Source organism: Syngnathus scovelli, chromosome 13 (assembly GCF_024217435.2).
Source record: "Syngnathus scovelli strain Florida chromosome 13, RoL_Ssco_1.2, whole genome shotgun sequence".
In the NCBI taxonomy this organism is placed as follows: Eukaryota; Metazoa; Chordata; class Actinopteri; order Syngnathiformes; family Syngnathidae; genus Syngnathus; species Syngnathus scovelli.
In genome coordinates this window covers 10,901,479-10,928,946 of record NC_090859.1, presented here as the reverse complement: position 1 = coordinate 10,928,946, position 27,468 = coordinate 10,901,479, and the positions used below count along the sequence as shown (strand labels likewise).

The 27,468-nt window shown below is 43.6% G+C and overlaps 3 protein-coding genes across 8 annotated transcripts in view; 1 reads left to right on the top strand and 2 right to left on the bottom strand.

Annotated features, from left to right (window-relative positions):
- Positions 1–532: 532 nt before the first annotated feature.
- On the bottom strand, positions 533–9,422 carry rfx3 (regulatory factor X, 3 (influences HLA class II expression)). The gene is made up of 17 exons (XM_049738063.2): positions 9,252–9,422; positions 5,554–5,666; positions 5,393–5,481; positions 4,739–5,000; positions 3,977–4,051; positions 3,537–3,718; positions 3,347–3,466; positions 3,152–3,276; positions 2,958–3,073; positions 2,460–2,575; positions 2,225–2,379; positions 2,057–2,154; positions 1,804–1,953; positions 1,481–1,689; positions 1,259–1,412; positions 1,136–1,178; positions 533–1,058 (listed from the first exon to the last, which is right to left on the bottom strand). The coding sequence occupies exons 2-17, from the start codon at positions 5,659–5,661 to the stop codon at positions 778–780; spliced, it is 2,283 nt and encodes a 760-aa protein (XP_049594020.1). The 5' UTR covers positions 5,662–5,666; positions 9,252–9,422; the 3' UTR covers positions 533–777.
- A 1,050-nt stretch (positions 9,423–10,472) lies between these two features.
- Positions 10,473–18,779, bottom strand: glis3 (GLIS family zinc finger 3). 4 transcript variants are annotated; one of them, XM_049738059.1, is made up of 11 exons: positions 18,699–18,779; positions 18,123–18,632; positions 17,225–17,357; positions 16,069–17,158; positions 14,071–14,232; positions 13,890–14,000; positions 13,076–13,214; positions 12,866–12,929; positions 11,784–11,911; positions 11,127–11,234; positions 10,473–11,056 (listed from the first exon to the last, which is right to left on the bottom strand). In XM_049738059.1, the coding sequence occupies exons 2-11, from the start codon at positions 18,400–18,402 to the stop codon at positions 10,971–10,973; spliced, it is 2,301 nt and encodes a 766-aa protein (XP_049594016.1). In that variant the 5' UTR covers positions 18,403–18,632; positions 18,699–18,779; the 3' UTR covers positions 10,473–10,970. The 4 variants fall into 4 exon arrangements, with proteins under 4 accessions (XP_049594016.1, XP_049594018.1, XP_049594015.1 ...); XM_049738061.1 differs by having other exon boundaries at positions 18,123–18,474; positions 18,699–18,761; XM_049738058.1 differs by lacking the exon at positions 18,699–18,779 and having other exon boundaries at positions 18,123–18,689.
- unc5cb (unc-5 netrin receptor Cb) overlaps positions 14,140–27,468 on the top strand; it is a 123,598-nt gene continuing 110,269 nt past the window's right edge. For all 3 annotated transcript variants that reach the window (XM_049738055.1, XM_049738054.1, XM_049738053.1), the window contains exons 1-4: positions 14,140–14,284; positions 19,600–19,708; positions 20,435–20,508; positions 26,912–27,172. The gene's annotated coding sequence lies outside the window, so the exon portion shown is untranslated. The remainder of the gene's footprint in view (positions 14,285–19,599; positions 19,709–20,434; positions 20,509–26,911; positions 27,173–27,468) is intronic.

The following is a 27,468-nucleotide window of genomic DNA, read 5'->3' as shown; positions in this document are numbered from 1 at the left end:
AGGGGGTCCGTCTCACATTAGGGGTGAAAAATCTTGACGATGCAGCTAGTGATACAAAGGCTACCGCTGGTCAAACTCCGCACGTACGGCTACATACAATCCTCTGAAAATAATCAGTCACGATAACTCAGTGATTCCCAAATGCCGCGGGAAATTAAGTTTCAGATAATGTTTCGATAATTATGGATGAAAAAAAAACAAACTTTTATCTGAATGTCAGGCAGAATAATTGCAAATTGACATGACAGTCACTTTTTTAAGTTTGGCTGGTCCTGCAACTTATACTCGGGTGCGATTTGTATAAATTAAAATGTTACTTAAAATTAAATTCACCTGGACAGGTTATGGAGTAGTCTAAGTTCATCCTGAAGTTTCACCCAAAAAGTTGAATATCCCAAACTTTTTTTTTTCATAGTGTGTACTGTATATGCCCTGGCTCAGTAAAAGATTGGGAAACATCTAGTCTTCTAGTTTAACAGACCACAATGATAGCACCATGAGTTTTTTGGGTTGTACTAATTAGAAGGAAATCTATATACAGTGGGCCGCGTTTGAGCTCGTAGACATCAGTAGTAGACAGTCGATTTTCGTAAGACCCTGTGTTTCATGTGGTCCTCTTCCTTTAGCAAATTCCGCAAAAGGCTCGAGGGAGGACGCAGCATTCAGAACGGATACGGGAAAAACCGCATCGATCCCTTGTCGGACTCGAGTGCAGAAAGACAGATGTAAACGTGGCGGATGACAGATATGTCGTCGAAGCGAGACGGGACGTCGGCATCAAACGGAGGCGTAGGTGTTGCCCGTGGCGCTGCAGTGGCGGATGGTGGGGGTGCCGGCCGAGGGGGTCAGAATGTGCTCGCTGTGGTCCCGCGGAGACTGAGGGAGGGAGTGAAGGATGCTGGGCTGGACCACGCCCACTACCGGATGGGATCCGTCCTCCAGGGTGCCCACCTGGATCACCTGGATCACCTCGTGCTCCGACTTTTCGCGTTTGGCCAGAGGTTCCCCGGATTCCTCGAGGTCCTCGTCTAAATCGCTGTCCATGCCGCTCGTTTCATCTGGGGTATCACAGAAACTGAGTGTAAAGAGGCGAATATATTTGAGAGAGCAGGACAGGACGCGAGGAAGCACGTACCTTTATCGACGTTTGTAAGCGACAGGCTGTTCAGGCTGTCAAACTGAAAATGGAAAACAAAAGCATTTTTTTAGCCTTCTCTAAATCAATTTGATGCCCAAATTAGATGTAAACAAGGCATACCTCGCCCATGACTCCGATGGGAGTCTCTCCGGTAGCTTGGGCCACTCGATGCTCGACCAGGTAGAACATGTACTCGTCGTAGAGCAGACGGATCAGGTGGAAAGAACCGAAGCTTGCGGCACTGCGCAGGGTCAGGTCCCGAATGACCATCGAACTGTAATACCCAAGAATATTAACGACTTTCCTTTTCTGGGCTGACTGTGTGTGCTTGTCTTTGCTCACCTGTAGAAGGACCACTTGAGTAGGAACTGCCGGGCCGCCTTGGGGAAACTGGGCCGCTGCTCATAGGGCTTCAGTACTTGCGTGACCACGTTGTCCAGCCAGGCCGCCCACTGCTCCAGAGAGCTTTGCTGCTGTAGGGTAGCCTTGAAGTCCTGCTCCAAGTGCTGCACCATGCCCTCCTCGCACTGGCACACCCACGAGGCTTGCTCCTGTTCGTGTTTAGTAATTCACAAATTGTAGTTTACTTTGCAACGTACAATACAAAAAGTGAACTTTTTAAAAAAAAAAATCTTGCACTCAACAAATACTCCATATCCACCGACCTGTACGTTGGCAAAGTCGACGCGGTTGAGGTCGCTTAGCATCTGGTTGATCTGCGACGTGTTTTGCAACACGGCGCGTGCCGCTTGAGCCAGGTGGTTCAAAGATGTGTATCTGCGTAGGGTTTGCGCAAAGGCACTAACAGCGGCAACCTAATTAAAAAAAAAGCGTGCTTAGGTCAGTTATACTGCGACAATCTTTTCTGTTGTAAGCATTACCGCCCTCTACAGAACCGGAGTGGAACAAAATCCATACCTTGGTCTGGATCATCCTCTGCGGAATCGCATTCATGGCATTATTGAGCCAGCTTTCCAGGCTTTTGGCAAAATTGCGAATGGCTTGAGTCAAGGCACCTGTCAAGTCAAATGGAAACCGAAGTCAGCTCAGAGCGTTTCGATGTGACGACTCGTTTTGATGGCTCACTGGGAATGGGTCTCAGGACATCGGGGATGAGGATCTCCACAAGGGCCTGGTACATCAGATGGTCGCAGGTGCTCATCCACTTGAGCACGGCTTCGTGTCTGCACAGCGCCATCAGCCGCGGCTGCGGGAGTCGGGCTTCAATCTCACTTACGCTGCTGTGCATCGGACATAAACGCTGACAATTTTCAGCAACGCAGCGAGATTCTTACAATTACACCATCCCCGTGCCCCTCACCTGTTTTCCGTTATAGTGGCGCCCTCTACAGTGTCGGGCGGAGTGTAACGCCAGAACGTTTGCCAAAGCTTCTCAATGAGACTAAACTGCAGGTTGATGACCACGTCCAGGATAGCCTGAGAACAAAAGAGAAGTGATTATGAAGTCATGGTTTAAAAATCATAAACTCAATGACCTGATCATGATTTTCCCAAGCAACAACTTGATGATGAGAACGTTCTAAATGCCAGCAGTTGGCATTTCAAAAAAAGAAGTGACTGTCAACACACACAACCTTTTCACAGTGTGGATCGTGACCACATTTGATTGTGTGTGTTTATTGCTTTTAGTGAACTTTGAACTTGATGCGGGAGTATGTGAAAGAGATGCAGTTAGATGTGGAATTAAACAGAGCAGTGCGGTCGTGATGTTGATGGCAGGTCATTCACTCCATATTATATCTTTCAGGAGTTAACCTCCACGTGTTGAGGCATTTTCAAAAAAAAAAATCTGTTGTACCTCACAGTGCTCCCTGTAAAGTGATTGGAGAGCCTTGACGTCCTCCGTGCTGATGTTCTCCGGATTACTCTGCCCCAGGTCCAGCTCCGCAAAGTCGGGGAGTGCCCGTGATGCATCTGTTGCCATAGTGACAGTTAAATCAAGGAGAATCCTTTCGAGTGGTTTATGAGATTTCATAGCAAGTCAATACGGACCCAAGAACTGCTGGTGGTGCTGACTCTGTGCGATGACTGTCTGCTCTGCTGCCCCTGGCTGGTTTTGACCCCCGCTGGAGTAGTTCTCTGTGGGGCTGGTGTCAAATTTGGGCACTGGTTTGAACCTGAAATTGTGGGATGGGTCAGTTTCCAGAAAAAAAAAATAGAAGGCATGAATTTGTGACCTCGCTTTACCTCTGTTTCTGCTGAACGGGTTGCTGCCTGAGGGCCATATACTGCATGTCCTCCTGGAGTCTGTTAAGCGGGGAGTCGGGCTTGACGCGGATACCATAGTAATGGTATTTGGAGTTCCCCCTGTAAGGCATAAAAAGAATGTCAAGCGACAAGAAACGCCGGTTATCAAAAGGAGCCAACGAGAGCCGACCTCGTCCCGAGGCGCCTCGTGCGGAGTCCCATGAAGATGGAGCGAATGAGTTTGCCGAAGGATGCTGCGTTGACCGGGTCTAGTTTTTGCTCCTGGCAGTGGCGCAGGTAGTGATTGTAGAGGGTGGATCGCGGTAGACTCACACCCTCTGCTGTTTCGTAGTTGTCCAGCAGCCACTGCAGCTGAAGGGAAAGACAAAAGACGCATCTTAAATTTCTTTATTGCAATATATGGACGTGGAAATTTGGCTCCAATTGTTTTTGGAATCGTCTAGAAGTCATGTTTGATTTTTCCTTAGATTTGGTAAATATAACTCGGAAAGTGCATCAAATTGTTGTAGTGAGAAGGGATTAATAACGCAGAAAAAATAAAAGATGGGAGTTGAGAAAAAGAGGCAAGCAGAAAAGCGGAAAGAAGGAAGGCACAGCGTTGCAACTTACATGGCTGTTGAGCAGCGAGCTTCTCTGACTGGATAAACCCTCAGATTTTTGGAGCGTCTCAATCGCCATTTCAATCTGACAAAAACCACCAAGCACAGGACAACAAAATGTAAGAAGAGAGAAACAAAAAAAAACAAAAAAGACAGGAAGGCCAAGTAAACAAATGAACATTTAGTAGCCGGTAACTAAAATAAAGAAAGTCTAGGAAAGACCACAAAGCAAGCCAAGCAGAACTCAAAATAAATTCTGTGACGCAATTTGTAGGAAGATGGTTTCTGATTTATTTTTTATAAATGTATTTAAATTAGATTAGAAAAAATGCTACCTCAATAACCTTGAAGAAACAATTTCATACTAACTCACTGAGATGCACTTGTTGATATATTTGTTTCGTTAAGACACGAAACAAAGTTGAAAGGCATCCAACTGGCACGGTGAAAATAGAATGCTCGCAGATAACCAAACCTTCTAGATTCCTCTGTGACAGATCCAACCACCACAATGGCCGTTCAAAATTTCCCACTTGTATAACCATAATGATGTAACCATTCATTCTAATTTCAGTCAAACATTGCTGTTGCTAAGGAGTAAAAAGGCTGACTTTCTTAAAACGGCCGTCCGCTTCGCAGTAGCAGTTCTTGATCGGAGACAAATCGGATTAGCGATTCATTTGCTTACCATGAACTGCGACAATACTATATGTGAAAGTTTGGAAGTGAGGAAGCCATAAGGGGAGGGAGGGGCGCTGGTCGGGCCACTTACAGTCGCCGGGGAGGCCCGTGCAGTCTGGGCAGCAGGGTGGGCGGCGGCGTTGTCCATGAGGTAGGCCCCGGAACCGCTACCGATTACCTGAGCCCCCGCCAGGCCCATGCTCATGCCTCCGTTCCCCCCGCCGCCGCTGTTATTGGCCATCCCATGGGCGGTGACCACCGTGGACACTTGGGACGAGCTCCCTTGCGTGTCAAAGTAGCTCCCGCCGCTGTTCTGGCTGTATAGCTGCGGCTCCGAGTACGAGTAGGTTCTTCTGTTTGGGAAGACGACTACTATGAGTGATTTTATTTAACACTTATTTGGGCTTGTGCGTAATTGTAGGCGTGTAAAGCCACTCTGTGTGCGGGCGTGTGTGTCAATCAATAGTTTCTGTGTGTACGTCCACATGTGTTTATGCGGAGATGTTTGAACACGCACCAGCGGCCCAGAGTAGAAACCGCGGCACTTAAGAAAACAGGAGGCCTACTTCTGGTCATGTTCAGGTGACTGCGCGCGATGGAGCACAAGCGCGCCACCGCCGCCATGTGCTTGTGACATCAATGGCGGAGCCAGAAGACTCGAGGGGCGAGTCGGCAGGCTGTTGGGACGTAATCCCTCCCTGTGTGTGTGTGTGTGTGAGCAGGCAGGGGCGGAGGCCTGACTCACATGTTGCCGTTGGTGTAGACGCCGCTGTTTTCTTCCACGTACTGCACCTGCGCTGGGTAAACATGCTGGACCTGTTGAACTGTCTGCGTCTGGAATGCAATGGCCGAGAAAGGCATTAAAGATTCCGAGGCGAACTAACTTGGTGACGGCGAAGGCGTTACCTGTTGCTGGACAGGCAGCTGCTGGGTCGAACCGGCTGGCTGGACAGGCACGCTGGTCTGAATAGGGACGGTGGAGGTGGAGTCAGCGCCTGCTTCGGGGGTCTGCATGGCGCCTATGAAGACAAAATTGAGTAGTTTTAATCAAGATATCCCAAAAATGGCGTACGATGCCTTTCCCGCGAATCCTCGACGCACAATCTGACGTGGCCACTCGTCAGACCGGCAAAACCGGTCACATCTTAACTGACACCTGATAGGGATGGTCAGAGAGAGCGAGGCGCTGACCTAGATTTACAACCTAAATTCCAATATTTGGTCAGTTACATAGTATTAATATCGTTTTTATTTCTCTCTCGCAAAGTGTTGGCTGGTCAAACCACGCCGAGGCCCGGCGCCATAACAGCCTCATCCGTCTTGGCAGAATCGATGGCACCTGTTCTGTGCCGCGTGGTACTCAATGTACCGAGCAGCTCATGCATCAGCGGCACATGGCCCCGTCTCCAGGTTAGCGGCCATAAAGCCGGTTAATATGTAACAAACTCCAAATAGACGCGGCTCCTCATTGCTTTGTCAACCTGCGCGTGGACACGTTCGAACGGTGATAATGGGTCTAGTCGTTTTGCCGTAAAACTAGTAAACAACAAGAATATAACAGCTCGGTGATAATTCGTAACGGTGAGTTAATAATAGAGTAGTATTTAGAAGTAAGACTATGACATGCCTCCTGGGGGTGGGAGTGGGTGAATGGGGGCGGGGGCGTCCTCCCCATCACAGTTTCCATGAACAAACCTCTCTTGGTTAATTAAGCCGGGTTTCCTTACAGCTTCCACTCTCTCCGGGGACGGACTTCTTCTTCCCTTTATCTCACGTATCACACTGGGCCTTTTTTCTGCGGGTGTCTTTTTGAGCTTTCACTTGCATTCGCAGTTAGTACGGCTGACCTCCAAGTCGGAATACAAAGACGAGTCAATGGCTGCAGCGAGGTGCAGGAAAAACGAGTCTCGCTTATTTTCTTCGTATAGTACGATTAGGCCAAATCTCCAGTGTGCAGGAAATTTGAATGTTGGACCACTTGATAATCCAGTAGTTGTTTATAAAATAAGATTTTTTTGACACCTCTGCCTGACCATAAATAGAGATGATGCAATTTTGGAATAAAAAACTACTCAGCCCGTCAAATGATGTTTTTAAAGAAAAAAAAAAGAGAACCCCCCCCTGCACTCAACTGAACTCCCAGGTTGCCTCACCCCAACCCCCTCCACACACACACATGCACTAAACACACCTTCTGCCTCACCATTCAGGCACACTACACTCCCTTGTGGCCCACTTAAACGCTGTGCTCCGCCGAGCAAGTGCAATCCCTACAAAGACACACAGGAACAAAAGAGACAGAGGAGGGCAACATTTTTGTGCCCTGCACCCGCCCGACCAATTCAATTCCTCTCGCTAACGTGACAATGACGACAAGGGCCGAGGTTCCCCCTTGGAGAAAATGCTTGCTGATGTACTTTTTTTTTAGCAAGTTAGCTAGGTTGAGTCATGACTTTTTAGAGCAGTTGCACAACTTTAAGGCGAGGCAAGGCAAGGCGAGGCGGGGATCTGTTGACAAGGACTGAGGGGACACAGAAGAAAAAATATTGTTTAAAAAAATATGAATACAAATATAATTGTATGAGAATGTTTTTCTCAGACTAATTTGTGTTGAATAAAATTAAACATGCTTTCACTGTGGAGAATAATGAGCACTTTATTTTTGTAATATTAAACTTTTGTCATTAATGAAGTTGCAATTTTATCAGAATTTCTGAGAATTTAATGTATTTTTTTTTTTTAGAATTTGTGATTCCTGACTCTTTGTCATAAGATCCTAGTCATCTTAGACCGGCAGATCCGGCTTCGGTCTAGAAAACCGTCTCCACTTTCACTGCCAACCTAAACTGTAAGTCTGTTTGGGTCAGGGCAGAAAGCAAACAGAATACAAGCTGCATTCTGCTGAGCCATGAAAATGGATGGCTGCATAATTGAATTAATCAGCCCCCTCTTTTAGTGATTGGAAATGCAACAGGATCCGGGCGGCAGGTGGCACGACGCAACTCCTTCCCAGCCAGATGACAGGTAAAAGGTAACATGAGCTGATAACTAGTAGTCCCCCAAAACTGAACAGGGAGGAGAGTGCACGACCCATTTTTTGATTGCAAATGCCAACGGATCAATACGCTTGTATTATTTCTATTCTGTAACTTTGGCTATTATGCATTTGCAACGACTTGGATATATTGCAGGTCTTTTTGTGATGCGTTCAAGTACATCGAGGTGAAGCCACCTGTTGCAGCCAACAACCCCCACCACCTACGACGTCACCTGCTCCTGCTATACCCTCATAGGAAATAAGCAACAGGTGGTAAACTCACAATGTCAAATTTTTGTCTAAAACTCTATAACATGTATTTAAATGTGCTCAGGTGTGAATCGATAGATCTTTTCCAAATTCCAAAGTCTGCTGTTAATAGGTTCCAAATTGACCCTGGTCCTAAAATTAGACTCCACAACATTATCAGGTATTTTAACGACATTATTATATCGCCAAGTACAAAAATTCATATAGTTGGCTTCCATCAGAAAACAACAATATCTATATATCTATATATATTATGTATTGTCATATTCCAAGTGTAATGGATTGGTTGCAAATTGGCTGAAAGCCACATAAATATTATCAGGTATTTTTGCGCTAACATCACAATCCAGTGCCAATATCTGACAACAAAAATCACTGATTTCAAATGTATCCAGGAGCAATAACAAGATCTCCAGCTGATGCTTATGTATCGATGCTATGTTTATACGATAGATGGCGATATCGATATTTTGTCAGTCCCTAAATCAAACAGAATCGTTCCCAATTGAGCGTGGTCCGACACTAAAAAAAGCCAGACCGCCATTAAACAGGTGTTACTTTTAGAAACGGCCCTCCATATATAAACACGTAACTTTAAACCTCGCGTTATCAGTCAGATTATCAGCTTCCGAAACCACAAAAGAGGGGCAGGCGGGTTGAGGAGCTAGCGACGCTGCGATCTCGCTTTTGCCACCCATTAAGACAAAAGGGAAAGTAATGACTTAGCTATTATTAGAGGCACGGAGAACCCCTGTTTGAAAAATAATAATAACACTTCGCTCCGGCGTGGCTGTTGTAGTTTATTGAGAAATGGTGATCACATATCTTCCCGATACAGGCATTGTGAGTGGGGAGGGGGGGCGAGACACCTGCTCCAGCTGACCAGCTAGCATGGGAGAGGGGGGGCACCCGGAGCTAGCACCTGACTAGCGAGGTTTATTTCAAGATTTCTGTCTAAAAATCAACGTGGCCTCAAAGCGTATTCGGAGCGATCGCCGGTCGGCACACGATCTCCACGCCGCGGATGAGCAAATAAACCAGGCGATCGAGGCGGCGTTAGCGCTGAAAGCTAACACGTTACAAAGAAGCACCATCGCTAGCAAAAACTGCTACCAGCCAGCCGAGCGAGCGAGCGAGCGAACCTCCGCTGGACAAAAAAAAAAAAAAAAAAAAAAAGAGAGAAAAAAAACAACTCCCAAACACCGCGATCGCGTCTCAAAGACTAAAGAAGAAGCGTTTGAATGTGAAGGAAACCAACAAATGGGAGAAGGGCAAAAATAAAAGGTTGTTTCCAAACCTGCTTGTGGAGCGGCGGGTGAGTATGAGGATGGTGGAGGAGGTGGTAATGATGAAGCGAGAGCTTGTTGTTGGTGGGTTACAGTCGCCACGACTACCGTGGCTATGGCGCTGCCTCACCGGGCAACAGTTGCTAGAAAACTCCCAGCCAACTGGGAGGAGATAAGCTCGCTCACACTTGGCGGAAATAATAATAATAATCATTATAATACTACACGCCTTTTTTGTTCATTGGATAATACATACATACGTGGGCAGTGCTTTAATATGTCGCTCAAACTCCACCAAATGGTGGTTGAGATCAGACTGGTTTTTAATGGCATTAAATCAGCAACGATCATTATTCTAAAACGCTGAAATACATATTTTTAATATAAGCAAAGGTGGGGAAGAAGTAATTGAACCTTGTACCCCCCCCCACCGCTCTTTTATCAAAAATAAATTAAAATTACATCATTCCAAACTTAGAGAAGTATTTGAATAATTTAGTTCTGAAGTTGTCTCATAACATGAAAATAACCTTTTTAGCTTACTGAAAGAGAAAAAAGTGAGTTACGACTCAGCAGAAATGACATCACCTAGCTAATGAAATTATGTTTATTACACCTTTTACTTGAAAACTTGAGGGGGAAAATGTATTAAATGGTCTATTTAGGTTTATTTTTTCTATTTGTTGGAGCCAAAACTGTCCAAATCTGGCCTTTATGTACAAAAAGTTGTGTTTGTGTAATGCTAATTAGCCTACTAATGATGCAACTTGCCATTATACCGCAAGTGAACATGATGGCCAATAATATTTTAATAACATTTAATAATAATAGTTTTTATATAAATCATATTTTCAGTCGTAAAACAAAGCAAAGATTTTTAGCTAAGCAAATGGCTTTTTGGAAAAAAAAAGATGTTGTTGCTAAGCAACAAGCCAAACTCCTGCCTGAATTAGGACTTTCTTGCTGAAAGTATTGTTCTCAAGTAAAACAGTTTGTCCTTTCGATTTCTAGAAGAAGAAATAAGCAAAAAAAAAAAGAAAAAAAAAAGAGGGATGCCTGCGGTACTGCTTCGCCTCAGAAATGCCTTGTCCAGGTATTCCCGCCCGCCTCTTCTTCAGCCTGTAAAGTGATTGTAAAATGAAAATTGGTGGATGCCCTTATACCGTATGCTTAGGAAGCCCTAAGCAAATTGAGGTTACTAGTGTCAAAATTGCAAATACGACCAGTATACCCATGTTTAAAAAATGTCAATTTAATACCTGATAGCAACAATAGCTCAAAAATAAGGCCACCAGTCACAGCAGCTCTAATTTTCTGTTATACACTGTATAAAGATTCTTTCATTTTTATAATAACAATAAAGTGCCTTGTATAAAAATCTCCTACAAGAAACCATTTTATGTTCTTTTTTTATTTTCCCCGGCACAAGAATGTGTCGGAACCCTGCAGTGAAATAAGTCTATCTTGTTACTATAGTTACTAATGTATGCCTCCACAACGAGGGGAGAAAGGAGGAAATTGATGTACCAGATGCGGAGACAAAAGTATTCTACATCCAAATACAGTTCGGAGCATGAAGTCCACATGGACTCCTACTTCTGTAAGCACAACGAGGTGCGTGAATTTGCATAGATATGTGTTAGACCAAGTTTTCGCAGAAGCTTGCTATTGACATTACGTCCCCGAAATAGTGCAAAGAAAGGAATGCCGCAGGAGAGTGGTGTCATTCCTCAGCGGGGTTGCGGCACACTTGACCGGCGAGGGAGGGGATCCATCACGTCAAAGAAGTCGCCTCCTGACGTTTGCACGGCAAACCCTGTGAGTGAATCCACACGGTTGGCAAAACATGGCAGCTTGTGACGATAACATCCTCAGGTGGTCATCACCTGCGTTGCAGGTTCCGCTGATCCCGAAAGCCGGCATGAGGTGACCAGACTCGGCCCGTGCTGACATCCCATCGAAGGGAAAAAGCGCCTCCATCTGCCCTGGGAGATCTTCGGGTAACACATTTTGATTTATTCCCAAATTTATAACGAATATCCCAATTTGCAGGAATATTTTTTTGTCACAGTGAAAATGTATTTTGAGCCAGATGCTAAATTGCTCAGCTTGTCTACCTGCGTCGTGTAACAAGTTAACTTAAGTTTGATAATTAAAGAATTGAAGATTCATCATAACAAAGAGGGCAGAAGCCCCTTTGCATCACTACCCGCAGTTTTAATTACCCATTGTGACGCAAAGCCATCTTTTCCTAACCTTGTTTTCATCGCATATTTTTTTTTTTTCTTTTTACACCTTTCTTTTCAAACCTGAACTAAATGTCTATTTAAAGGTACACAGAAATTGAAACACTTGCCCACCTGTCTCACTTCATTGCCATCGTTAAGGTATGTGACAATAATCTGCTCAAAACAGATTGTCAAACCGCCGCCCACACGTTTGCTAATAAGCTCTTCGCATGCCAAACTCGACCTTTGACCTTTTCTTTGGCAGCGCGCCATCAGCCTCGAGGATTTCGCTCGGCGATGAGCTCCCACAAATACCTGGGCTGCGCTCGGCCGCCGATTCGGGGATCCGACCGGGCTGCGCGGAAGCGCCGCCGGGAAGATGCGGGAGGCGGGAGAGCGGAGGGCGGGGGTCAAAGCAGAAGAGACGACCAGGGTCGACAAATCTGAAATGTCACGTAGGTACAGTTAATACTCACCAATACATCCTTCTATTTTTTTACACTGCTTTTTCCAATTTGGTAGCTTATCCAAACCGACTGGGCGAGAGGCGCAGAAAATAATTGCAGATTTATGGAGTCACTAAAAACTGGAGTCATGTGATTGGTCAAATCTGGCAACAAAGATTTTGTGACGACACGCAATCGCTGGTGTTCCCACAAAGCGTTTTTACAATTAATTGAACCTCTAAGAAGTAATTTCATCACTGGCCTCAATCCCCCACTGATGTTTGAATGGTATTATTTTTTTTCTTCTTTTACATTTTATGATTGACAAATTCCTCGGCTGCTCCCGTCGGTGGCTATAGCATCCATTAACAGCGTCTAATGTCGACCAATGAGGCGAGGCGAGCTCTGCTTTTACGGGCCGATTGTCTACCCAGAATCCTGCGGTGCGGGTTCGGGGCCCACTGCTGCTCGGGGAACAATTGTAAGCAGCGAGGAGCCGTGACGCATCTGGCCGCCTTGACATAAAAATCCTTTACTATAGCCTCGGAAGCGCTCGTTGGGTTCTTGCGTATTCCACAAAAGAAATCTAACATTAAGGAGATCCAATAAACGGGAAATGAGAAAATACTAGATCATCCGAACTTTATTTGTCGTCAGTCTGAGGCACGTTAAATGGCGGTAGCTCTGTGCTGCCTCTAATTTAACCGATTTTTTAATTTATTAATTATTATGTTTCAAAAATGTGTAATACTGTCATTTATTGACATTTATTAAATTATTAAAGAATTTATTTAGATTTGTAATCATTCATTTTTCACAGCTTTACTTCACGATCTTACTCTATTCTATTTATAAAAAAATATAATACTCATATTTACAGTGTAAAATACTGCACATTTATTATGTGCATTTAACACACACATGTAAAAAGCTATTTGAAGAACACGTTACCTGTGATTGTCTTGCAGGGTGCACATAAGAGGATTGTGAGGAGAGTCTCCTCCCTGTGGAGCAGCTGAGAGGGGAGAAAAAAAAAAATAAAGGACGACGTTCACTTAAAGTGCAGCCAACCGCAGCGTAAGTCTAATGGCTAGTGTATAAATATCTGCTAGGAATATGCGGAAAGAACTCCCATGTTTTTTTTTTTTTTTTTTTACGGACTTGAGTATGGCTCTTGAGAGGGTGTGGAGGATGCTATTGAGTTGTCTCTTCTGGCTGGTGGAGAGAGGCCTGGGTGCAGATGGTGGATGGTTAAACAGTCTGTCAGAGACTCCTGGGTTACATCAGCTGTGGATTTCATCTTTGGAAATGACACAATATGGATATTAGTGCTAAATGATCAACATTTGCGTGTTAAATCCAAGTCAGCACATACACACAAAGTGCCTCTGATTAAAAATCGACTAAACTTTAGCTTTTCTACGATGCAATTAAACAGGGGTGTGTAGACTTTTTATATGCACTATGATGGATGCATAGACAGATCAATTTGTGTCACCAGAGATGACCTTTACTTCAAAGTAGACAATCAGGGGTCACATTAATATTAGATCTGACTTTTGTGGCTGCGGCATTTTGAACTCGCTTGATTAAAAAACTTTCAAATGAAAGACGGAGCTTTATCCAATGCAGCGATTGTATCTATGGTGACAAAAAAAGTAGTTTACGACCCGCTCGCTCTCTTAACATTCTGTAGGTGGGGATGTTTGAATAGAGAAGCGTTTGATATATTTTCAGCAACACATTCAAGGGTAAAGTTTATTCGCCGAGTTGGAGTTTATGATACTGAACGGCATTATCACAATATACTGAAACAGCATATTTGGTGTTTTGATTATTCAAACAACTACTAAAAAAAAAACTAATGAAAAAAATTGACATAATAATTCATTGTGGACCACCAAGTTACAGTTCAGCCACCCCAAGGGGCCCGGGTACTTCAGATTGAGGACCCCCGATACACCCTGCTTCCTACCTTTTTCCGTAGCTGTATCTCCACAGTGGAATGAGACTTGACGTGCTTCCTCAAAGAGCTGGGATCAGTGTAGCGCTTTGCACAGCCCGGTACTTGGCAAGCGTATGGCTTCTAAGCACACATACCAAAATCTGAGTGGACTTTTTTTATTTTTTTTCATGACAAATTATGTACCACTCACTGTGTCCAGGTGGGTGCGCTGATGCTTGGCTCTGTCACTGGAGTTGCTGAAGGCCTTGAAACATCCTGGATGCTGGCACGGGTACGGCTTCTCTCCAGTGTGACTACGCAGGTGGATCTTTAAATTTTCCAGTCGAGAGAAGGCCTTCTTGCAACCCTTGAACTGCGAGGAAAGAAAAGAAAAGGGGAAAAAAAAGATTGCCGCTTTTATCATGGTACGCTATTTCTCCTGCATGCATTTTTGTTAAGATAGTCTCACAGAAAAAAAGACCTCAGCCTCTTTTGTCCTCCTTTGAGAGGAACTGAAAGCTGTGAGTGTGCTCGCTGGAACTCGCCACAACCCAGCTTGCTTGGCCTTGATGCGTGGGTGGAAATGTAAATTAGTATTTAAAAAAGAAAAAAAAAAAACTTAAAAAAACGAAGCCGAAGCATGAAAATAAGACGTCATTACTCAACACTATCTTGCTCGTAAAGCGTCGCATTTAGGACTACTGTGTGCATATAATGAGTATTTAATACGCAGTGGACTGATTCTTAATTGCTTTTTTTTTTTTTTTTCACAAGTATAATGATGCGACACCATCATCAGTACTGATGCAGTACCATCATACAAAATCATTTCACGTTCGCAAAGCGAAGTGGTCACAATGTTAATGATATTTAACGTCAATTTCAAATGAACGCAATGCTTCATTGTGTGGCCAGCAGGGTGCAGTGTTTATACACATGGCCATTTTCTGTACTCTCCAGGTACTGTGGATAATACTACGATTTAAAAAAAAAAAGTATTTTTTTTGCAATGTCAGGCCAACTTGATGAGCGCATAGCTCAAATATGCGACTCAGTTTTTCAATTCCAAGGCCAGACGTTTACTTTCCGTCTTTCCTTTCGCAGGGGGTTGGAATGTCCTCCCTGTTTAGGGTTGATGGAGGAAATACACAGAGCGTGTCCTATTTTGTTATTGTGCAGATTCCTCACATACTTTCACTGCTCTGTCATTTATAATTGACTAACAGCTTGCCTTCGCTCACCACATATTTGGAAATATTAGAGGTATTTCATTAACAACCTCTAATACCGTATTATTTTTTTTTTTAAAGTTGTCTTTAATACTTTTCCATTGAGCTCGATACTATCACTCATTCCTGTTGTGAGACATTGCAATGAAATTTTTATTGGCGAAATAGGAAAGAAATTGAAATAGTGGCCCAATTTTAATATTAATTTAGTTTTGTAAAATCAGTGTTTAAAAGAAATATTTTAACGCTTGAAAAATAATTCTAAGATAGTCTAAAATATTAGTGGTTCAAACCTTATATAAATCATAGTCACGTTCACAAATAGTGAAGCCAGTCTTGGATTATCTTCACAAAGAAAATCAAACGTGATACCATGGCAGCTACAAGTTTGGGCTTGTTCTTTCTATTCACGGTGTAACAAGAGCGCCCTTCAATTGTTCTCCACTGCTTCTACTTTCACAGCATGCATCTTAGTCTCGACCTGCCACTCATTCCCCAGCAAAATCAGCTAGCCATTTAGCAACTAACATTTCCAACGCAATTTCCCGCAAAAATTGCCCAAAATGTGCAAAGGACTCCAGATTTGATGTAATGTATAAAAAAAAGAATCCCATCAAAGGGTAAACAAAGAGTTGACAGTTCCGAGCAGTGCGATTGCAACAATTTACACTTCAACCATGGCAACAGCGGCAGCTTGGAGAAAAAAGTGAATATTCGCTCACAAAAGGTCGCCAGCCGTTCTGCCCGCTGTTAATAATTGACTGGTTGATGGCGGACACTTGAAGTGTGTCTTGGCCAGAGTGCATTACTCATCTGCGTCCTATGTAATTTCCCAGTGGGAGTTGGACGAAAAGAAATGAGGGTGTAGGGGTGAGAGTCTCCACAATGGGGAAATATTTGATCTAAATGAACGTTGCCAGAAACAAGATGAGATCCTGTTACCCAAAAATCCTAATGAATACAAGCGGTGGATGATTTACCGTACACTTGTTGGGCTTCTCTCCCGAATGGACCCTCATGTGGATCAAAAGCTTGTAACGGGCATTGAAAGGTTTGAGGTTCCGAGGACAGCCCGCCCAGTAGCATGTGAAGTCCTCGGCCTTCCTCTGGTCCACGTGGAGTTTTTCTATGTGTCTCACTAGCTCATCCTTTTGGTCGTAGACTGCATTGCAGTCCGTCCACAGGCAGGAGTGGGCGCCGCAGTCGTCCGTTTCGCCCTCTTCTTCCTCCAGCATGGGGATCTGGGGTAAAAAGCCGAGGCCATGCCGGGGTGGGCCCACGGGACCCTGGTTGAGGGTTTCTTGAGTCCTTATTCTCTGCTGACCTCTAGGAAGGTGAAAGTGCCGATGGGAGTGGTAGGGTGGTGGAGGTCCCCGAGGGAGAGCAGCTTCTTCACCTGAGTGAAGCTGCAGAGTTGGCATCATGGTCTCTTCTTGACAGGTTTCTAAAATCTTACCCAGAGTTCCCACTTCCTTTGAATTTGGAAGAGACTGTTGTTCCACCACCATGTTAGCCATCTCACTCTCCAGAGCCCCGCCCTCTTCTAGAACCTTTGTGCGGTTGCACTCGCCCAGATCTTGTGACGTAGTGTAGGGATGAACCTGGGGGATGCAAGAACCCCTCACGCCCAGGAAGTGGCCGTAGCCCTCGGACTGAATGGGCGAGATTGTCGGATGGGAAGCCGGTGAGCTATTTATGTAAGCCACAAGCGACGTAGGCGACGTTCGTATGATGGAGTTGAAATCCATCCCCATTACGTCCGATAAGGGCGACATGGAAAGAGCTCTCTTCTTTGCGTTAGGCTGTTTGGGGCTCCCGGAATCACCCGTGAAGAGGTACGACGGGAGGGAGGCTGACGTGCTCGTGCCGCCAGAGGCCTCCGTGCTGGACAAGGCTGTTCCCACGTTGTGTTGCTCGCCGCCCTCGGGGGCCAGGGCGGAACACGGTGCCTGCCCCAAAGGGGGAAGGACGCGGTAGCCAAACGGCCAATCGCTTCGTCCGCTAAACACTGACTGGGTTTCGAAAAGACTAAGGGTGGTGGATGCCAGGGATTCTCTGGACAGCACTGACCTGAAACCAAAATGTTGTAAGCTACACTTGCAGGGTTAATAATGGCTGACTGGTGATGTCACTCACCTTGTATCAGACGGGTGATAAGACGTAACATCGTGGAGATGATGACCAGGGACAACAGACATTGGAACGTTGGTTATCGTGAGGTTTGAACCGGCAGGGTGCCCAAGAACTTCAATGGCAGGTCTGGAACCACCTGCCGGACCAAAGACCCTCAGAATGAATACAAATGTCAATCGAGGTACATCGATGACGATAATCGAGCCAGATGGGAGTAGATTACAGAGTTGCTAGAAATTAGTTCCACCTGAAAACACAAGTCCGCCAGGCCGCCAAACAAATATAAATCATACGTGTTTGTTTTTAACTACGGAATTTACCTTGACAACGCGAACAGGCGCAGACACCTTCAGATCTGTTAATCACTAATGAGCGGTTCGTCTCGTTCCACCTTACTTAAGCGATCAGCTTCATGCTTGGTTAATCAGTTAAAAAAAAAAAAAAAAAAGAGACCGAGAGGTCGGACGACATGACCGCATGAGAGTAAGGTGAGAAGAATTTGGTGGTGGGTGATTACATATTTCAAGTTGAAGTATTTGAGGCATGCAGACTTCAGATGAGGTGAGGCATCTTAAGTAAATGAGGAGGATTCTTTTTTACCTGCTAATGACTTAATCGGCAAGTTAAAGACAAAATGAAAAATTTATTAAAAAATTGCCATATTATTACATCTTGGATATTTACGATAGTCTGCCCTGATCTTCTTCAGAGCATATCTGTGAGGAAATGAAATCACTTCTCCCACAAAGCGCAGGATAATCGTTGAGACACTGATCTCATCTTTCCTGACATTAATCACAAGGGAGGCAAAATACTCCAATTTTGCCCGATTATCTGTATTAGTGTACCCGTTCTAGGATTAGCATTGTTAAACCTCGGATGAGGTCTGCACTGCAGTTACCTTTTTTGGAAGAGCCTCCTAGAAATGTTACATCTTGTGTCTCCACGTCCTGCTTCCCATTTGTCAACACCTTCCTGTGGAGGCTCAGGCTCGGCAGGGTCACGGGGGCGCCGTTCTGCTTCCCGCTGCTCGCTTTGTTCACGCCCGAGAAGGGAAGGCCGCCCCACTGAGGGGAAGTCACGGGCACCTTGACTGCCTGGGACCGGTGCCCTCTCATCTTCCCCAGCGACGGTGACACGCCGCATGGCGACACCAGGAGCTGGCAACCCTTTCCACTCATGGCCGAGGCCGAGCGCTCAGACGGAGCTCACGTGGATCCGGCGTTTTTGAGGGGAAGCATGCTGCTTTTGGGCTCAGATGAAGAAGAAAGTAATATTAAACCAGCTCGGTTGACTTTTGGACTTTACTTGGCACATATTTTTTTGGAGATCCATCAATTCATCCATTTTCTATAGCGTGTGTCCCAGCTGACCGACATATGGAATTGTCTTTTATTGGACTCCGCCATACCTTCTGAATGAGATATATATATATACCATCAGGTATGAATAATAGCGGCGAGAAGAGTTAACTCACTTGTTGTTGCGGCTGTTCCCCACGGTGACATGTCTCCTTCGCTCTGAGTGTAAAGTGAGCAACGGTAGCGGTGTACCAAGCAGTGTTGGGAGGGGTGGGCGCACAAATCTCAGCGTCACTCTTCTGTCTTCAGTAACTTTTTTTTTTTGCTCCGTGTGAGTTAGTAATATCATTAACGTCAAGGATTTTTCTCGGCACCTTTCGACATGACATTAGAGAAAAGTAACCTGGACAACTTTAAAAAAAAAAGCTACCTTATGAAGTAATAATATCCTCTCTTTGTTAACTTTATTTATTCTCTTAATATTTTTATTTCTGACTCTGCCTATGCTGTATATTGTAATGCTAAAACTTTTTTTTTAAAATCATTAAGTTCTGCTAGGCCTGTCATGTTTCCTGTGTGGAATGTGCTCCTGGTTGCCATGGTAACCAACCTTGAAACCAGCCTTGATTGTATTGACCAATGAAAGATGGTTGTACTCTCACCCGAACAAACGACTGACATTCAATACCAGTAGCTGCATCAATTATTCTGCTATGACAAAAATCCGCTTGGTTATGACTGACAGTGTCGTTTTGATAGTTTAATGCCAGGTATTCAGTAAGATAATTGATAAACAAATTGTGAATCAATACTTTTTTGACTCAGCCAATCAAAAACGAGCATATTGATTTTCAAACAGTTCAGCTCGTTCCGGTCATATAGTTATATATTATGATATTTAGAAAATTCCCAAACTTCCAAGATAAAATTCCTGTGTAACTCACATTTTACATTTAAATAAATCAATTAATTGCAAAATATTCTTTACTGCATCTCCTACCACTCACGCATAGATGATAATTAAATGCAAGTTTTCTTGACTGTCCTTATGAGATTTATTTCCTCTTTCACCTGCAGGGGGCAGTATTGGCACACCGATTGCTTGACAGCCGTGGGAGTTGATGGAGAAACTCAGCAGCAGCATTCCACATTCTAATGAGATCCAATACGACGCTGTCAAAGAGAGGTAAGTATTAATTAACGATATGCTTCTTATGATGCTTGTAGTCTGCACAACTGCACTGCAGCACGGCAAAGTACAATTTTGGAAATATTCCACTGTTGTTTTTGTAAACTTATAATTCATTTTATTAGTTTTTTTAACAGCCACTGATTCAATTTTTGAAAAATTGCTTGAAATAAGGCGTCCTGGGCCAAAACACAATTATCAAGCAAACCCAGTTAAAGGAAAACAAAGCTTGTATCCTAAAAATAATTTGGCATGGGACCTTTTAAGCAATGCAGCTTGTCCATCTTTCATATTCAAAAGCACACATCCAGAACAGATGAAGTCGACATATTTGTACAGTTGTCTTTTGCGTCCTCACACCAAAAAGCACTCCTTGGCTCCCCTCCATTTTCCAAACCGAGTGTTGCGTTTTCCAAATGTCAGAGAGTAACAGGAGGGAATAGCTTCAGAAGCTGCGGGAGGAATAACATCGCACGTGTTCGCTCTTCTAGTCAACATCCAAACGCCCGCAGCAGTGCCTTGGCGCATGTTCTCCTGCAGTACTAGACAAGCCAAGTGTTATGTCCCCCCCCCCCCCCTCTCTTTTCTCTTCACCTTTCTTTGCAGCCCTCACATAAAAGTACAATATGTCGGAGGTAAAATTCGAGGGAGATGATTCATAAGCACAGAGTTAAAAGCTCTGCGGCGAAATTAATGCACTAATACACTCTCTACCACTCACAGGGATCCATTTAGGCGATCTGAGGTGTCAGGACAGGCCGATTCCCGTGGAAGTTAAACTACAACAGTCACTTAAGGTAATGCACACACACACACCGAGCAAGCGCCCGTGATTAATTAATCTACTTTTGATTTGCTAATAACGCAAGGTTATTGGGAGCTGAGTCAATCCTTTTAAGAGGGCCACACTTAAGTGTGGGAGATGTCAGCATATTGGCGTTATTCCTCTTAATAATGACGCGGGCGAGGGCTACGTTAAGCAAGTTACACTCTTTCGAATATTTCTCGTACCTATCCAGCTTTTTTCCATTGATCCACCTCCTCTGCCTCTCGTCTGTCACATGATGGAGATGAGTGTGCGGGAGATGTTCTTCTGAGCATCTTCCATCTCTATCCATCAATCCAACGTGAACATCTCTGACAACCTTTGCGGGAAAAGTAATGTCCTCTGCAGGCTCGGCTTCTTTATTCAAACCTCCCTCGGTGAAACTCTTATTAAGAAGCACCGTTGACTGTTTGGAGCTCGTCGTTATGGCCATGGGCCTGATTTTTAATTTTAGCGCACAATCGTTGAGGTGAGGCCTCGGGGTGCAAATGCTGCACGCTCACACTTCTTCTTGATTGTTATTAATGGCGGGGTAATGAAACGATGGAGAGCACTGAGGTACAGCTCATCATGATATCAGCCGCGCTTTGAGACTTAGGAGTTTCATCAGGGCGTTTTTTTTTTTTTTTTTTTGACAAAGTTGAAATATTAGCGCTGTGTGGTGGCAGCAAATCAACTAGTTTGACAAAAAGTGAACACTTGAAGAAACCTGTTTTTAACTTTCAGCAAAGGTTCAACTTGACATAGATGGACATAGATGTGTCATTAGACCCCAGCCTGGAGCTCCCACGGTCGCCCCCCCCTCTCATCCGTCTTCATTAAAACAGGGCTCTCTGAGCAGATGGTCATTAAGAACACAGCACCCCCAACCAAACATTTTTTTTTTTTTTTTTTACCTAGAGGACACCCATTACGTGTCTGAACCCCAGAACATCTTAGCTGACATACCACCTGCTAAGATATTCCAACAAAGAGCCAGTTTTTGAAGACTATCCAGAAACTTTCTTGAAACTTTAAATGGCACTTGACTTGACGAATAATACAAAGCCAAATTTTATTTCAAAATATATACCACACAGCATAATATTTCTACGAAGCTATTGTTGCGTGTCAGACAGACATCAGGTAGACAGGGACGTACGCACCGGGGAGGGGGGTCAAAGGTGACACAGCAGAGCAACGGAGAGCGCATCATTTGTCTTGGACTGATTGTTATCCTCTGCTGTCGCCCTAACAAGAAGGTGACGGGTATACATCACACACGCACGCCATCACGAAAACGCACACACACGGGTGAAGAGGGCAACTCGCTGCCTGTTAGTTACCGACTGTATGTGTCCAGACGCTTGTGTATTCCGGAGAGTTCCCTCAAACAAATAGCCTCATTAACGTGACCTCGAAAGGCAAATGCTTCCCGAAAGTACCCCTAAAAATGTACTTTATAAAAAAAAAAAAATTCGAAGATCATCCGGCATTTACATATTGTGTGTGAGAGGTTTGTTGTTTTGGCAGGTAAATGTTATTTTAGCCTCTTTAGACTCTGTTTTTCAACACTTTCTCATTTATAATTATGCTATTTCATTAGCATTAATTTAGCTAGCTGATTCCCTCTTGCTTTGTAATTTTCTTTTTTTTTTTTTTTCTACATTTTTTGAGCACTACCTATTGTAATACATTGTGAGTGACTGACTCCCAAGGGGGGAGACGAAAAAAAAATCATGTTGGAAATATGAAAAGCAATCACATTTTCTGTATCAGTAAGCAGGTCTGATGTAGCCGGGGGTCATTCTGGCTCTTTGCCGTTGCTTGGGGATGCGTTTTTGTAGCCCCCCCAAGGCTTACCTAGTTAATTAACTTTTCCACCATTTCTCCTATTAGAAGCGTGCAACTTTCACGGCTAAATTCTCCACACGGTGAATGAAACACGTTTTTTTTCTTTCCTCATTATACCTTTTGTTTGTGCGGAACACGGCACCACCTCAAACTGTGTGCTGGAATTGTTGTGTTGAAAACACACTGTAACAATTCAAATGCATTCAAGAGTTTTAACACAATTGAAGCAGTGTTAGAAATCTGATGAAAAAAAATGAGATGCATTTATGCCAAGAGGCAAACGTGAAGAAGGCTGTGAAGAATTAAGCCGTTCAAGTGCGGGTGCATAAGTGTGATGTGTTAAAAAAAAAAAAAAGTGTTGACAAACAAACTTTCACACTCGCTTGTGCATATGGACGTCTATATAATGTGCAAAAATAGCTTAATTCCTTTACATTCTATTTGATTATATAATTACTATGTTTTAGTAAGCATTAAATCATAGTAAATAAAAAAACAATTTATCACAAAAACGTTTGAGCAGAAACTGGAATGGATTTAATTTCCATTTGGGATAGATGTTACGAGCATAGTCATGGAACAAATTAAACTTGTATCTCAAGGCATTATTCTACTTGGTTGATATTTCATAATTGCGGATAAACGAGAAAATATGTTCACGGTCGTCGGTATTGTTGGCAAAATGCGCAACTCGTCGTCATTCATTAAAACAAACATGCACTTGAGTGAGTGCCTGATCTTTTATTTTATTCTACCATAGTGCCTTGAATAAAAAAAAAAATTGGCTGCGTTAGCCTCATCTTGTAGTCATGACGACACACGTTTATGCCTTTTCGATCGGCATCTTGTTGAATCAATGAGACAAGTGCGCTCCAAATGGAGTCCAAGCGCCATGTTAATGGAGGCAAATGAGCCCCCCCCAAACACTCTCTACGTGCCATCATCCTCGACATCATCCGTGACCTCGGCGTGAGTTCAAGTGCCTGCCTTTTTGCATTTGGTCACACAAGGCAAAGGGAAAAGTACATTCCAGCAATGCATAAATTGTGGATAAGATACACGACATCCACCCCGAAGAGCAATTTAGCGGCGCATGCCTCGTAAAAAACGATGACATCTATCATAACAGGACGTAGGAACAAGTCTCAAGGTACTTGGAACTGAAATTGAACAGGAAGTCAGCCATTTTGTTTTCAAGCGGCCATTTTGAACTTGCCGAGCTTTTTTGCCTACGCCATCTTTTGGCGTAGCGTGAAAGTCATCTTTCATGTTATTTAGTTTTCCGCGTGGTTAACTTCTTATGACTCTTCGGTTCATAAGAGCTTTATGGAAGAAACGAATCGGAATTGACATGATTTCCCACGGGAGCAGTTGCGTTGAACTTGAAAAGTGAAAACGATACACCGACCGCTTGACACGCCGACGCCCTTGACAAGTCCGTTATCGGCCTGCTCTGTTAATCTTTATCAAACCCGCCGGGCCGGGCAGGGCGGACGCGGCGTCCGGCGTTTTACGACGTGCAGAGCCGTGGCAGGTAGAGCTGTTGTTCACTACCTTGCGCGGGAATAATAGATCTGTTTAGCGTTAATCAATGTCTCGCGCGGGCTCATTGAGCAGTGCACTCAGCATCCTGCTTTTGTGTCAGAGAGCCTTTTAATCTAATTGGACATTAAACTCCTGTCATTATTCCTCATGCGCCCGAGACTTATTTACGGCGCCGCCGCTTGCTTGTCTTTACCTTTTCATTACAGCATGACAGTCTACATCAGCAAAGTCATTAAAGGGAATGAATCAAGTAGGCACACGCTGACGTGTGGCTGAAATGCGTAATTTAATAAAACGCTCGCCGGGCCCGCACATCATTCATGTTGTTTACGGCGGCGCCGGCGAGCTTGCAGGTGAGTGAGGCTAGCTGCTAAAAACAACAAATTGTGGATAGAGAAAGTTTGACCCCGTTCAAATGCCAGATTTTTTGTGATAGAAAAAAAAAAAAGAAAAGCCTACTAGAACATCTGAATTACTTTTGAGGTCACAATAATAGTTATGCTAAGTAATTCACATTTGTCTGGGTTAATAGAAAAAAAGAAAGAAAGAAGAAAACAAACAATTGTGGTTGCATAAGTGTGCACACCCTCCTAACTAGGCATCGCACCAGACAGGATTAATGATTAAAAAAATACTATATATTTTTAAAAAATAATTACGTGAATACTTCAATTAAATTAGCCAATGGTCTTGACATTTGTAATTTTAAAAACCTTATTTAATTGAATTTTTCAACATTAAACACCCCAATTGGGCATTTAATGTGATAGCAGTGCATACTTTTAAACGACTTCCTCTCAATTAAAACTAACAAACAAAGAAATACACTGACAGATGCGCTTGATTAATTTTACGAGGAGGGAATTAAGCAAACAAAGATCTGTACACCTCTAATATTAACCCGTTTAACACGTGCATTGACATTCACTGTCTCTCCGGTCTTGTCTAATACAATCGCACAGCTCGAGGGTCTCGGGGAGCGTCGTCGTTCATTTCCCGGCGTGCACGTAGCAGCTGGAGATCGCCTTTCATGGCTGTTTAAGCAAGCACTTTAAATGGAAATGTACTTGACATATAAAGAGGGTGTAATCATTGAGTGTTTGAACTCCACTCAATGTCTGTGTCTCTCTCCGATGATTCACCTCATGGACAGCGGACCGGAGCTCTCCCCGCTGCGTCCTTAAAAGCCATTTTTCGATTTTTCATTCTGATCTGAGATTTTTTTTTTGGGTGTCCTCAGCAACCCTCCATTGCTGTACAACAATTACAGCCAGTGAACATTTCATTAGGCTAATATGTCTTGGCAGAGTTGGCTGAGACTATTGTGCTGAGCGTACTGTTTTTGTCACATTGCAAAGCAATAAAAAAAAAAAAAAAATCCCACCCCACAAGCTCCTCAAAAAGCTACACAATTAATTAAGTGTTTCAGTGTGTAACGCCTTCTTGGGAAATTAATTTGTTGCAGGCACGCCAAGCTGCTTGTAGATAGTTGTTTGTGGCTTTTCATCACCACTGCAATTTTGTAAATTTGATCTACATCGGAATTTATAGTGCTCTTCTATCGTATAGTCGAGTGATTCTCAAAGTGTTGCTAATTACAGCAAATACAAAAATAAAGTTTCCCAACAACACCATTGATTTCAAAAAGATATCTGACAAAAGCTGGCCTCACAATTTGAGCCGATTAATCGACTGGCCAATTTAATCGGGCGATATTAACTCAAATTCTCAGTAAGCCGGACGCTGATGTCAGCACTTTTCTGTCCTCTGATTGGTTTATCAGAGCGATCCAACTTCTGTAGCAATCTATGCGCTTATACTCAAAACAATTAATCCATTGGCCGATTTAATCGAATCATATTAGCTCTTTTATATTTGGTCAAGGTGATTGTCCATCCGCCCCTTTGCACAGAGTTGATTTTACAGGAATGAATTAAACTTCCAAGTCACGGCACCACTGTCTTCGAAATTGCCCTTTATGATAAATAAAATCAGCATCTTGTAAGGCTATAATGATTATTTCCGTTACACTTTTCCAGCTGTTTTTCTCTTCGTCGCTGCCTGGAGCTCACTTCCCATGCCGCGACGCTCAATCTGATGCACTTTGCACGGGAAATTAATTCCATTATTAAACACGCCGCACTTCAGAAATTTCAATTAGCGACGGCAGCTTGAGGAAAGGCAAAATCACGTCGCCTGCCCCCGCTGTCGCTCTTACGCATGAATATTGTATCGGCGAAAGTCAAGTGTCCGGAGGTTATGGATGTGTCTTGCGGTGGGCAGATGGCCACAGACAACAGGTCGTCAGATGAAGGCTACTTATGCAGCCATCAAGAAGCCAAATGTATTTAAGTGGTCAAGAGTATTGCCACCGAGAGCTCTCGCACAAAATGGCCACTTTAGTTAATGGGCTTACGAGGCGTAATAAATGGTGGAAGCATACATGAGTGGGCCGCACGCATATACCTGAATTAACACCAATGACCTGCGTGCTTGTTAGGAGGAGAGATGCGACAAATTTTTTTGCTGACTTATGCTGTTGATTATTTGTGGATGAAATGTAAAAAAAAAAAAAAAAAATTCAAGAATGCAATTGTAATTTATGCAAAATTTTAAATAGTATTTTTTCAATTTTTATCATTTATTTTTATTTTACTACATATGGGTTGTCACATCACAACTCCAATGCTAGTCGTTAGCCCGGCAATGGTATTTTGTATTGTTTGTTAGCATTAAGCTAAATCAGAAAACGGCGGCTTGTATTTTGAAAAAAAAACATACACATTGTGATTTAGCTAATCAGCCTGCAAGCTTATCTATCACGTCTTGACAAAAAGACAAAAATAATATTGTTTTCCCAGTGTTAGTTCATGTGAAAGTAATGCTCAATTGTCAAAAGCATCATCATGATGAAAGCGCATGTTTTTTTTTTGACCCCATAAAGGACAAGCAGCTCCATTAATTTCTTCATTTGCCATTCGTTTATGTTTTTGCAGACTCGAGCGCTCTTTCCAGTCGGCTACAACGTCCCTCGTCGCCACCCGGCCACGAGGAAAAAGAAGAAAAAAAAAAAAAGGTCAAAGCAATTTATATGTGACACATAGACTTTGATCGCTTTGTCATCGCCTCGGGGGCCGAACTCGCCTCTCTCACCGGTACCGCCGCCTCCAACGGCACGTACTTATTGACACAGACAGATGGGCGCACGTGGACGCGCACGTACGTGCACACACGTCAACTGCAGTTTGCATGAGCAGGTGAGCAACTCAATGCAAGCCAGCCTTTGTTGTGTCTCTTCTAATACAGAAAATAAATAATACAGAAATGTTGATTAAATATATGTACAGAGAAGAAAACACTATTATTTTGCAATATTTACCAATTTAAAGTGGTTTGATAACACATTTTGAACCAAGTGATAAGCTCCGCCCATTTCCTCATTCTAACGAAGCAAGCCGTGCGGTGTAATTATCCAATTCGAACACCTGTTTTTTTTTCCTTACACAATGGCTAAGATACATTTGTCACCGCTAGCCTTTGTTTTTTTACAATA

Excerpts from the sequence above, each read along its gene's own strand:
- rfx3 (XM_049738063.2), bottom strand. The coding sequence starts at position 5,661 with ATGCAGACCCCCGAAGCAGGCGCTGACTCCACCTCCACCGTCCCTATT. Across the intron at positions 3,277-3,346 it reads CCCGTTCAGCAGAAACAGAG|GTTCAAACCAGTGCCCAAAT; the intron begins GTAAAGCGAGGT and ends CCACAATTTCAG. Across the intron at positions 1,413-1,480 it reads CTCAAGTGGTCCTTCTACAG|TTCGATGGTCATTCGGGACC; the intron begins GTGAGCAAAGAC and ends TGGGTATTACAG.
- glis3 (XM_049738059.1), bottom strand. The coding sequence starts at position 18,402 with ATGAGTGGAAAGGGTTGCCAGCTCCTGGTGTCGCCATGCGGCGTGTCA. Across the intron at positions 17,358-18,122 it reads AGGAGGCTCTTCCAAAAAAG|GTGGTTCCAGACCTGCCATT; the intron begins GTAACTGCAGTG and ends TTGGTCCGGCAG. Across the intron at positions 14,001-14,070 it reads AGCGCACCCACCTGGACACA|AAGCCATACGCTTGCCAAGT; the intron begins GTGAGTGGTACA and ends ATGTGTGCTTAG.